General features: G+C 39.4%; 1 protein-coding gene across 23 annotated transcripts in view; it reads left to right on the forward strand.

Moving 5' to 3' along the window:
* DTNA (dystrobrevin alpha) overlaps positions 1-13,093 on the forward strand; it is a 220,283-nt gene that overhangs the window by 168,986 nt on the left and 38,204 nt on the right. For 17 of the 23 annotated variants that reach the window (XM_085052775.1, XM_085052776.1, XM_085052774.1 and 14 more), the window contains 3 exons: positions 1,708-1,832; positions 6,453-6,533; positions 8,371-8,460. In XM_085052775.1, the coding sequence (XP_084908901.1) occupies positions 1,708-1,832; positions 6,453-6,533; positions 8,371-8,460 (296 nt within the window). The remainder of the gene's footprint in view (positions 1-1,707; positions 1,833-6,452; positions 6,534-8,370; positions 8,461-13,093) is intronic. The other 6 variants (XM_085052783.1, XM_085052785.1, XM_085052791.1 and 3 more) reach the window with 1 other exon arrangement.

A 13,093-nucleotide genomic window follows, 5' to 3' on the forward strand; every position in this document is an offset into this window, starting at 1 on the left:
AAAAAAAGGAAAATTAGGCATATAGCAACAGCTCCCGTTGGTACAGTACTTCATGTCTATTTTTTTAACCAAGTTCTGAAGCCTAATACTTTTAAAATATCTTGTTTTCTGTTGATGGAACAGGCAAGGGTTAAATTTGACATGTTTTGCTCTGTATGCCAGTCATACAGCCCTGCACTGTATCCCAGCAGACCTGGGTCTGTAATTGTTTTTGTGGGTCCTAATTGCTGCTTGTTGCATAGACACAAATGGCTGGCGTTTACTATCTGAATAGGAAAGTGCCCACTATGTAGCTCAGACTCCATTCCTAATAGCAATTTGTGCTATAAAATCCATTTTTTGCTGTAGCCAGGGAGCTGTAATTATAGGTAGGAAGTAATTGGAAAACTAAGATTTCTGTTCAGTGGAAGACAAAAATGTGACCACATGCCTAGTGGTTTCAAATGTTTCCTTGCCAGAAACAAATGTTTTGCTTCAAGTTTGAATTTGCCTTTCTGTAGCATTCATTAGCATTTGTTCAAATCTGGTTAGTGTTCTCCATAATGCATCAGTATCAAGCTCCACATGCAGATTGGAAGTGTTCATGGGTGCAGTGGAAATCAACTCTACTCAATTCAGAGTGAAATTGCATTTACAGTGAAAGAGAAAGAGCTTGAACTTTACATTTTAGGTTCGATTTCTGTAATAGAAATATTTCACTATGGACTTGATGACAATCACAAGTTGATGGAGGATGCGTATGCACAAATACAAAACGCTTTTTGTCAAATTCCAGAAAGAGTTTTGAATTTCAGCCTGGAGAGCTGTGTTTTGGGGAAGAGGAGACAGTGTAAAGATCACTAACCCTCTTTTACTGGCAGAGAAGCTGAATCACAGCTGAGGTGAATTCCCTGAGAATCTCTCATGCAGCCTTAAAGACACCCTAGATCTCAGAGCCCTTCCCTAGAAGGGGAGTAGAGTTTACTCCTTAACTGAATAGTCTCCAAAATAAACAGAAAGGAGAAAATATTGATTTTTTTTTTTGACACACTGATGAAATTTATGCTTCTTGCACAGACTGTCCCCATCTTTTGGGGACAGTGACAGTACATCAGCCTCTTTTGAAGTGCTGTTGCCGCAGTGGGGCAATTCCTGGCATGCCCATGTCCCAAATTTCCCCTTCTCCAGTGGCCAGTGGCCATGGGACATGGAAGAGGAGCTTTATTGTAGCAGCTAAACAGTACAGAGTACTGGAGGTGAGGAAGGAAATACTGGTGAGGGGAAAGAACATAGCAGCCTTGTGCCTGGCCCACATCTAGGAGGGAAATGGTGTCCCGTTCAGTGTGTCTATAGGGACAAGCATATTCAGATCTGTTCTCCTTACACTCTCAAACTGGTGAGGTACAAGCCAGCACCAGTCAAGGTAACACAAACTGTGCTGTTCTTCGTTCAACACTGCCTGAGTGCCTCATTACAAAAAAGCCACGGCAACTGTCCCCATAGATGCACCCCACAGCCTGCTCTCAAGGCTGCTGAAGATAACAGTAATCTTTCCCCAAACAGAGCACTCTTTGCCTTACCAGGCTCTCGGAGTGGGAGGGGGCAAGGGGGATATCAGTCCATAGGTGTGTGAGCTGTTAGAGCTTCCTGTTGTTTTGTGCTTCCTATAGCAGAAACAGTATGCACCTTACTTGTCCAGATTACCTCTACCTTCCTTGTTCCTCCCAGAAATCACCTGCTAAGAAGCTAACTAATGCACTTAGCAAGTCTTTAAGCTGTGCTTCCAGCCGTGAACCTTTGCACCCAATGTTCCCTGACCAGCCTGAAAAACCTCTAAACCTGGCTCATATTGTGTAAGTATCTGTGTGCTGTAGAAAAAGTAAGCTTTGTTGTAGGAGTTGCTTGCACCAAGTGTAGATACTACAGCTCTGAGCAAAGCAGGAGGCAGATGTGGTTTGTCCAGCTCAATGCATCACAAGTGCAAATTTGCTGGTAGGGGTATTTAGTGTGAAAGTGTTCTTCTGGTGTGACTTCACTTGAAAAATCACTGGGATATGTACATACAATCAAATACTGGGACACAACATTGGAATGTCCCCATTCTCCTCAAGAGATGTCCATGCAATTTCATGGAGTTACAGCATTTTGGGATGTATTGATGCTGAGAACATCAGTTCTGTCATCTAGAGACTCTTAACTCCAGTGTATCACCAGAGAAAAATGAAATCAGACCAATTTTGTCAAAACAGGAGTCCGAGTTCTCACTGACTTCAGTGGAGCTGTGGCTTCACCCAGCCCTGAAGAATTGTATGAATCTGCATAAAAAGTGTGTCTTGAACTGCCAAGTCACTTGAAAAGAGTCTATTATCCTTGTGTTTTGATATGTTGAGAAAGCAAGATTATTTTTTTGGTATAGTAGCATGTTACTTCATTTTTTCTGCAGGAGTCAAGAAACCTGAAGCAGAAAGAAAGTGTATTTGTGCAGGGTGGGGAAATTACCACTTTGGATGGTTTTTTCCGCTAATGTATGCCCACCATCCATAGTGGCAGTTGCTCAGATTTTCTCATTTATCAACTTGGCTTACTTTTGCTTCCTGGGTCCTTAAAAAAACAAACAAACAAAAAAAAAACTTACATAGACTTGAGAAAAAATGAAGTCAGTGGTTGGAAGAAAGGTACAAAGAAATTAACTTGGAAAAAATATTCAAAAAATACTGTCTTTTAAATATTTCTCTTTTTCTGGTATATTTCTTAAGAAAATACCTATCTTAACCATATTCCCAGGGCTCCTGATGGAAGCATTTCAGGCAGCAGCTATTAGAATTGTATTTACATGCTGCATATCTGTGTCACTGGCTGCTGGAACTGTTCTAGTGTGTAATTATTAGCCATATTTACTTTTGTCCATCCTGAATATTTGTACACAGCATCTTTAAGGGCAAGTGCACACCAGCCATTGTCACTGTGCAGCACCTGGAAAGTTCTCTGAACCTGCCTGACATTTTATGGATAAATTATGCTGATGGTTTTCCTCATGTGTTATAGCAGAACCTTCTTCAAGGTGTAAGAGAGTGCTCTGATCTTCAGAGACAAGGTTCCCCTGATGGATATATAGTGCCAAATCCCTGTCACGCTCAATTGTCAGTTAAAACCCCTGCACCTCTTTATGGAAGAATACTGGGAGGATGTTGTTCTTTTTAAGAAATGATCCGGGGTTGGATCTGCTGAGCTCCCCCACTGCTGTGCCTGGCCCTGCTGGCAACTCAGTGATAATTTCACAGGGCAAGTTTTGGCCATCCTTAAGGGAAATGGAGAGAGACAGAGAGCTTGAAACTGAAAGAGAAGCCTCTGTTCTCGGTTGGCTGGGGGATCTTGAAAGCCTGGGGATATGTCAGAATATAAAAGGTAGTGAAAACTGGGCTACTGTGAATGGATTAAATGCATTTAGGCAAGGGAAGGGGAAGGTACTATAATTAAGTAGGAACTGATCCAAATCTTTGCTGTGAAATTAACACCTTGCCTTATTCCTAAATATACAGACAATTTAGAGTGATGGGATGTGAGAACAAACCACCATCTATTCTGTTTTATGACAGTTTCTCTTTATTCATAGATTGATGGTAATATAACTTGGCAATATATATTGGCTATAATGATGCATGAGTGAAAAACCTGTAAGTTGTGGAGGTATCATGATTTACAGCATAATTCACACAAATTAACTGAGGGGAGAGGTATGCTACAGAACCTCATCAAGACTATCTTCTCACTGATGCGATTTTTATTTTTAAACATAATGGAAGTTGAGAAAAACAGCTCTGGGCAGGAATCCAGGCAAAAAGGGCTTTATATGTGTATTAGATGGAAGAATTTTGGCAACAAAACAGTATCCTTTTCTTAGCTTCTAGCTTAAATGGGGACAAGTGTTCCCTGCATTACTACAGGCACTTCCCTTTTGATTGTTCTTCCACCTTTGACTGGCACCAGACAGAAAGACTGCATGGTTTGTATTACTGGTGCCACACAAAATTTTCAATTGAGCAAGAAATACATCAAAGGCATCATCTAGAGAAGTAGTTATTTAGGTGTCATAAACCTGATGGTAGAATTCCTCCCACTGGTGGAGGGATCATTTTTCCTCTCTATACATAAGATTAGTAACCCAAAAGAAAGTCCAGACTGCAGAGATGACAGATGACATGGCCAGTGCATCTGGAGGTATTTTTCAAATCCATTCTGCAGTGGTCTGACTTAATTTCCATCTTAAGCATGTGGGAGCATTATTTTTGCATCAGTGTAAACAGGTTAGAGCAGCCTGAAGCACTTCGGAAAATTCTTCCTATTTAATTTGGTTTATTACTATGTATATATATTGTGCCATAGCATGCTTTTATTACATATTTCAGTATTTCAATAATGAAATATTATCATGTATTTCAATAGCATTAAATGTTTTCTGACTCCTTGAGGAAAGTTAATTCAGTATCATCAGCTTACTTTTATGAGAAAGCTTAATCACTCACTTTCAGGAGTTTAAAAATTACCTCAGAAAGATGTAATTTATAGTCAATAGCTGAGTTTTTCTTTGCTTTACAATAAAATCTGTTGTTCTTGTCTTGCCACATCACACAACTCTACGTGTTTGAACATCCATTTGATATTCAAGTGAAACCTGAGGACTGTGACAGTGGGCATCAGCCTTTAAGAGCCTTGCCTTGGGAAAGCTCCAGATTAGTTTAATATTGTTTTCTTCATTATAAGAATTGACAAACTAATGTTAATCATGAAACCTTAGAAGACTCTTGGAATTTAAAGATATTTGTACACAAGAGTAACTTTGCTTATGTGAACAGATTAATGACCTTTAATGCATAGAGGCTCTCATGCTTTTTGCAGAATCAGGGTCATAAAAATGGAATATGTCCAATGTATTACTTAGACCATATACATATTAAACTGACAATTTAATTAATGATCTCTTTTCCATTTTATTCTGCCTCCAAAAGAGATACTTGGTGAGTATTTTTCTTCTTCAGTACACTTGTTGGAGGAAGAATGTAGCAGTTACAGAAGAACTTGGAAAAAGTTACAATCTCAATATTACAAAAAACAAATAAAATTAAGCACTTCTCCTTAAGTACATGGAAGGCAAAGGACTGCTTCTCAAATTCATGTCTGATCAGAACTGGAGGTTTTCATGTGGTTCTGCAGATGCAGGGTTAGGTTAAAACTATATTTTCATATCAATAAGTAACATTCCACATTCTACCTCTTCCTGTTCACAGTTTTAAACTTCTTAAAATCAGTGTCATTACCATGCTGAGAAATTACTTTGTATTTGTCAAATACCATATTTTTGCCTGTTTTATAACATTACAGGACAAAATATATAGTAATGGTTCACTCCTATGCAGAATTGGCTTTCTTGCAAACACTTTGGTTGACAAGTTGTCTTGCACAATTGAAGCTCAGTGAATATTTTGCAGATGGCTACTGTATTTCCATTTACACATCTGCAGAATTCAGGAAGCAAGATAGGTCCATAGAGCCTAAAGGGAATATTAACTGACTTGAAGTCTGAATTATATGTGGCTTCAGATTCTGCTCATATCTGATTGAAAGCATTGTGATTTTAATAATGTACCTTTTAGTTGTTCCTGAGCAGATAGATCTTTTGCGCAGTGTTGCATGAGAAGTCTGCTAAGAAGGGGAAATTTCTCCTTAATGGATACAGAAGAAGGAAATTATACACAGATTGTTTTTAAGGGTAGACAGTAAAAGAAAGTTGGGAAATATCCCTTCTTGTTTCATTTTTTGTAAAAGCGGGAAATAACAAATGTAATAGTAAAATTGTCATTATTAATGGGTCCTCTTGAACTAAATTTTTTACTGTAAATTTTGTCTTGGGGGTTGATACAGTGGTTTAAAAGCTTTGCTGTCAAACCAGTTTAGTTCTTATATTTTATGAGGTGCTGAGGACTGTGGGTACACTTTGGTCACTATGTGGATATGGTAGCATGGAGCTTAGCACCAGGGATAACTATGAAGTGTCATTTATTGACAGTTCCCCCCCTGCAGACCTCCATGCTGCCACAGAGAACTGACTGCCAGTGCTCATCCTGGCTGGTTGAAAGCAGGAGCTGCACCCTGGACTGTTGCCTCTGGAAAGGAACAATGGCACAGTGGCTATTCTAGCAAAGCGGGGGTGGGGGGGGGGAGGGAATTACACAAGGTGCTTAAAACTCACCTCAGAACACACAAAGTCATTGTTTCCCTCCAGGCCTAAGTACCAGTGTATTTTTATCAACTTCTTAAACACCTAGCATCTATAAATTAAACCTACTTCTAACTAAAGCAGAAGATTCCAGTTGCAATGTTATTTTAAATAATCTCTTTCTGTTCTACATAAATACTGTTGCTGATGGAGGGGGTTTTGGTGCAAAATTAATGCAGCTGGATATTTTGCCTTCCAGGCCCCCCCGACCTGTAACCAGCATGAACGACACACTCTTCTCCCATTCTGTTCCCTCAGGAAGTCCCTTTGCAAACAGAAGGTGAGTTCTTATCCTTATTTATATCAAACTAGTTTCATTTTTCAGTCCCCTCACAAGGGTGAAAAAACCCCAAACCCTCTCCCAAAGTAAAACCAAGAGATAAGAGAAATGCCTTGGTTAATTTGGACTGATCTACAGACATCTGAAAGGAGAGCTGGAGTTAAGGCACCCCAAGCTCCCCACAGCAGAGCACTGAATTTCAGCTCTCATTTTAGCCATTATGATCCACTAAAATGTGCTCACTTGCAACCCAGGCACTCTCTCACATAGGGACCAAAAATGGGCTGCTGGTGAGAAGCCATTTTGTAAAAGCACTATGGGAGTAGGAGCTGGGATGTGCCATTGCCTACTGGGAATGCCTGCATCATACTGCAGGATATGGATGAACAAAGAAAATACTTGCAAGATACAGCAAGGCAACCTTTCCCATGTTAAACCATTCTGATTTTCATTAAAGGCTACAAGGGAGAAGGAATAGTCTTGGAATATGATGACTGACCCTTCAGTAAACAAGCCAGGGAAGTCTTGTCAGAAACATTAATTCCAAGAGGAGGTGCTTGCAGCTGACTGTGTACATTTTGACTCAGTATTTTGGCTCATCCAGCCAAAATATGTGTGTTGCGTTTACTAGCTGTCTGACCCAATTTATGTAAGTCTAAAATGTACATAGGTAAGAAGGTGGCAGGAAAATAACTTCCTGCTGTCATAGGGAAGACAAGCAATGTGTCTTCCTTGGGTGCATTTTACTGCTTGATTCCTGCTGTGTGTGTCAGTGCTTCAGCGTTCCCAAATGACTAAACACAATCTCTGGGTATGCACAGCTACATGTTTTAACACCAAAACTGCAGTGTACACTGCAAAGTCAGAGTATAGATGGCTTACTACTACTTTGATTTATGAATTTTGTTACCACAAGCTGTAAACTGTAAATTCTCAGTGTTAGCTTAGTGCAAGTGGATGTCACTGAGATGCTTTTTGAAAGCCAGTCCCAAAGCAGCCCCTAAGGCCAGATCTGCTGCCTGTACAGAGAGACTGCAAATGCAGATTAATTTCTGTTGTTGGAATACATGGGGGTTTTTGTGCAAGGCAAGGTAATGTATTTGTGGCCTCTCCAGGAGAGGTCATTAAGAGCAATGCCCTTTAGGAGTGTTGCTGATGCTTCTGTTTATTCCCAAGAAGTCCCTGTGCTCCATCAACAAAAGTATACTTTGCCTGTTAAGCCAGGGAGCTGCAGTCATACTCACAGCACTGTCTACTGTGCTGCTTGTCTTTCTTTACATGCGAAAAATACCTGATTGTTTTATTTTTATCTTCTGTAGTAACTGACTGTCTTCAACTATCAGGGTTAAATGTACATGCTTCCGGAGCTATTAGAGTTCCTGTTTTCTAGAAAAAACTCCTTGATGAGAATCCCCTGAAGGCAGGTGATAATACCACCACCCTCAAGCATAGGTACCCCGACTTTCTTACAAGTGGATAGTGTGACATCCCTGTACAGTTAAAAGTTGCCATGATGCAGCAGTCATTCTGGCTCTTTTAGGGTTAACTGTACCCTGATACGTAAGGTAATTACATTGATTCTATATTAGAAGTTTTGTAAGTTTTGTTTCATTGACAGAGCAGGATTTCAGATGTTTAACAGCTTATTCTCAGTATTTTTATTTTCACCATTTACAAATTTAATTTGCATCTTTTTATTGGAAAGAAAAAGCACCCTACAAACAGTCAAGTCAGTATTCTTTCTAAATAAATTGGATTTATTGTTACACACCCTCTCTGAACACTCTGTATATTCTTTCTGAGGTATTAACAAGGTTTCATTGTTTGAATCATTCAGGTTACTTGGGGGTATAAATGCAGCCAGTCCTGTGGCTGATGAGCATTCTCTTATAAAGCTGTATGTAAATCAGCTTCACAACAATTCACGGTCAGTATGAGAGCACTAACCTACTAATCGCAGTAGTTCTGTAGCTGATGCACTAAATCATTAGCAATTCTGCTAAACTACTCAAAATACTCTTTAAGGAAGGCTCTGATGGGCTAGAGGGTTGCTGTGGCTCTAATTAGTCTTTTGAATAGACTTCCTGCTGGCTGTGGGCTTTGCCAACTTCTCTTGCTTCTGCTAAACACGAGTCTTTCATTTTACCCTTTCACGTCGGATTAATATTAATGTGTCTAGTGGAAGTTGGAAACATTGCTTTTGAAAACTGAAAAAACTACACCTTTATGGTTTCATCATCAGTGTATGACTTGCCTGTTGTGGTCTTGACCAAGGAATGAAAGAGGCTTGCACAAAAGCCTGGAGATGACTCCAGGTCTCACAGCCAGCCTCCTATCCCACATCCCTCGCTGTGGGTGGTTGCTGTTGTGCCGTTAGTGCTGCTTGCCAATAACCCTCCCCAGACCCCTCAGCTTTGCTTTTCAAAATGACCACAGGAAAGGCAGATCTAAGTCCTCCTGAAGCTAATGAAAACTTCCCATTTCCATAGTGAGCACTGGATTTGGACCCATGCCTTGGGTTGCTGCACCCTTTTTCCAGCATTCCCTCACATCTCAGTGACCTAAAGGAAGATCCTATTTCATTCTGTATTATAGAAATATGCAATTGCATAAGAAGTTTCCCCATCTTTTTTTATGTGGGGTGTATTATCCTTTCCTTTTTTTTTTTTCCTCTTGTTAATCCATGAGCATTAACTATAATTCAGTAAGAGTTATAGATACCAAGGTACTTTTCTGCTAAATGCCAAGATCTTCAATCTGTGTTAGACTAATAACAGTATCTTCATTCATTCTTCTAAGTTTTACTGTTATTATTGCCCTGGGAAAATCAGGCCTCATTAGTGGAAGCTCATCCTCTTGTGCATCAGAGAAACAGACTTTGATGGCTCTGTTTGCAATTGTGCTGATTGTATATTAAATACTCCATGATTCATATTGTAATAAGAGTACAAACTCAGAGTAAAATTTCTAGCTGGACGTAATCAACACTAAAAGCTCTGCTGGCTGTGTTTTCACTGGAGATAACTTATGGTTATTTTAATTTGTGTTTCAGTCTAGTCCAGAGGTTCCAGATAGCTTTAAATAAAATTTTTATGTAATTTGAATGTTTATTCAAAGGAGAATTGGCAGAGAATGTCATTCATAGCATTCCCATGGTATTTATTTCAGCTACTTGTGTTCACGTAAGAACATAGCCATTCTAATCAGTTTCTCCCTGTGGCAGCAAATGCTAAATTCAGCACACCAGCTCATTCTGCTGCTGGAAATGGATAGCATTTCATAAGTTCAGCACACTACCATCTTTATTTCAGGAGTCATAGGTGAAAACTGGAAATTAACTGGGAAGAAGGAGACTCTTGTTAGAGGAAGGATCTTTGATAATTGGTAAATACAGGGATAAATTGTAGGGAACAGCTGAAAAGAGATGGAACATAATATGCTATTTGCAGTCTAATTGCATCTGAAGCACAGATTTTGGGTGGGTACACAATTAGTCCAAAGCTCAAAGGAAGTTGGGCTCAGGCTTTCCCTAAGATGCTTTTTTATTTCTTCAAACTGCTTTAGAATCAAAGTCCACTTAAAATTTCTGTACTTGTTTGCTTAGTTTGAGCCAGCAAGTCCATAAGAGAGTTTTAATGAGGAGGTTGGTTTAACAATTTTAAGCACCTTTCTTCTAAATGTATACAGTGTGGAAATTGGTGTCAACAGTGTGCTCTGTACAGCTCAAGAACAGCTTTAAAGCGCTTATGTTAGAAAAGAAGAAACAAAAAACTCTGTGATCTTCTCCCAAATACCAAATCATGGTCATTTGCTGTGATGACAGCTAACGTGATTAAAACCACAAGGCCTGTAATTCTTTTGCTGTAGCTAATATTCAGGGGTTTTTCTCTCATTTGTTTTTGCAATTTCTGATGGCCTGGAGGGCAGCAGAACAAGGCAATATTACTGCAGAGTAGGTAATGCCCTTGCAGACCCAATGAGTTGGATGTGTTGCATCAAAACAAGCAAACTGAGCATTATAGAAACCTTGGTCCAGTCAAGAGGAATAACTCTGTACTCTGAATTAATATTTTCTTCCTTATTTGAATACTTTTGTTCCCCAGGTCTGTGATGCTGACTTAAAATATATAGCTGCCATAGTAATGGGTACAATCGCCTGCATTTCTTCATAAGTGTTTTCTTTAGGCTATTGAATTATTGAGCTTAGGTAGGATAAGATGAAACAGAATGTTTTTCCCAGCCTCTTCCCACCCCCTCCACAGCTAATGCATTTAGTTCTTTTAAAGGAGTAATAAACTGGAATAAATGGTGTGATGCAGCACATTCCGGTGAACTTGAAATGACTTGGCAATTGTGTGATAGATAGAAAGAATGCACTATGATATCAGATACCCATAGCCAAGGAGAAATGGAGTATTATTTAATGCTGAGTCAGAATGGCTGGTGCCTTTTTTGAGCTCCACATAAAAGTTAAAGGAATTGGATATTTTACCTGGGCATAGCAAGAGATTAGGTCAAATTTCTAGACAACAACTAACTTGGAGCAAAACATACTGGTTGCTGCTGTTCTCCATGTTTCTGTCTCTAAGGAGCATGGTAGATTTCAACTGCATGTCATCTTTGCATGTTTTTTTCAGAACAAGGTGAGAATCCTCATTTAATCAGCGATATTCTGCATGGCTAAAGGAAAGGTTTATACATCTAATTGTTTAGTAGCCAAGTAGACACTAACCAAGGCATAACATTTACACCAGTATTGTTAGGTCTACATCTTTGTAGACATCTGCTCGTAGTTGGAAGGTTTGTCCATAAATTTGGATGGAGAGGCATTATTTGGCATCTTACAAGATGCTCCATTTTAGCAGGAATATGTCTCTAAGATATCTGTTCCAGTTGGAAACTCACTGTCGCCAAAACGATCTCGGAAGTATTAGTTGCATTTTGGGGAATATGTGGAGGATGTAGGAAAATATGGAAGAACAAGAAGGACAAGTGTCAGCTCTTGAAATGAAGAAGGGTTGAAGGCAGAATCAGGGACAAAGGTGAAAGGGATTATACAAGACACAGCCTAACCTTGGGATCCAAAGTTACTGAAAATATAAAACAGTTAGTAAGCATCTGGAAGATAATAAACAAGAAATAACCACCATAGATTTGTCAAGAACTAATTATATCAAACCAAACTAATTTATTTCATTGACAGGATAACTGGTCCAGTGGGTAAAAAAAGAAGGAGCAGATACAATACAGGTTGACCTTAAAAAGACTTTTGACATAGTCCCAGATGACACAGAAGTACACAAAGAAAATACGGATTTAGGGAAATTAGTAAAATAGCAAAACCAAAAATGAGTAATTACTTTTTCAGAAGTTTGCTGTTGCTTTAGGAGAAGGACATCTGCTGGGATTCTTGAAAACTATCCTAAATCAGACACTATGCACTATTTATTGTAGTGACATAATGGAAGCAATAGAGTGAATATATCCAATTTGTAGGTGGTACAAAGGTTGAAACAGTTATGGGAAGGAGTGCTTGGAGAGCAGTTTCTAAATAGGAAAATTAGCTCAGTTACAGTGGTAGTAATTGATGTCCAAATGATCTGAAATCAATTAGAGGAAATTCAGTAATTCTAAGTGAAAAGTGCTGTAGCAAGGAAGCAAATAGTCAAATAAAAGATGGAACATAATTGGATGAATAGAAATATTTTAACAGAGGACCTAGCAGTTGCAGTGAACCACAGACTAATTGAAATCAGCAATACGATTGTTAGATTGCATTTGACCCTGGAACATCATCTGGAAAGCCATTAAAAGTCGTTCCCCGGAGGAGGAGACATCTGCTGGAGGTTTGCATCCAGTTTAGGGCAACAGCACAGGGGCAGATATGCTAACCAGCTAACATCAGAAAAACAGAGAAAACTCACGAGACGAGGTTGGAATATTAAAGTTTGCTAAATCAACTAAAGAGGAAAGAGTCATGACAGACATGGTATCAGTTGCTCAGTGAGTAATGTTTGCTTGCCTGTCTCTCCACCCTAACTCAGTTGTTTCTGGAGCATAGGAGAGGAGAACTTGTGCTTGGTGGAGAGGGCTCGCTGTACTGTTAGAAAGAAAGTCACAAAATCTGCCCTGGGGTCTTTGGTCTCCCACTGTAGCAACATATTTATCTGTACTTCAAAAACTGAAAGGTACATTTTTGGCTCAAATGGCACTCCCTGTACCCCTTGAATGCATTTTCCTTCTGTAACTGGGAAGAAAACATGGAAAATGCATCCTTCTGGATGGCATGGAGCATGTTTATCTGCATGGATATGCCCCAGTGGAAGTGCAATACACTTAAGGAGCATGCTGATGAAAGTAGCATGCAGAAAAATGTGAAACAAGCACTTTTTCTTCCTGTGTAGTACAGCATTTAATTCAGCTATCTTACATATTTATTATAAATCAATAGGCTTGAGTTCTTAGGACAACCTTTGGTCCCATCCTTTTCAGAACCCCACTGCCAGTCTTGCCCTCCCAAAAGAAGGGGAATGACATGTATCTCATCTCACTGAATTCCT

This window comes from Lichenostomus cassidix, chromosome 2 (assembly GCF_008360975.1).
Source record: "Lichenostomus cassidix isolate B80296 chromosome 2, HeHo_3.0, whole genome shotgun sequence".
NCBI classification, from domain to species: domain Eukaryota; kingdom Metazoa; phylum Chordata; class Aves; order Passeriformes; family Meliphagidae; genus Lichenostomus; species Lichenostomus cassidix.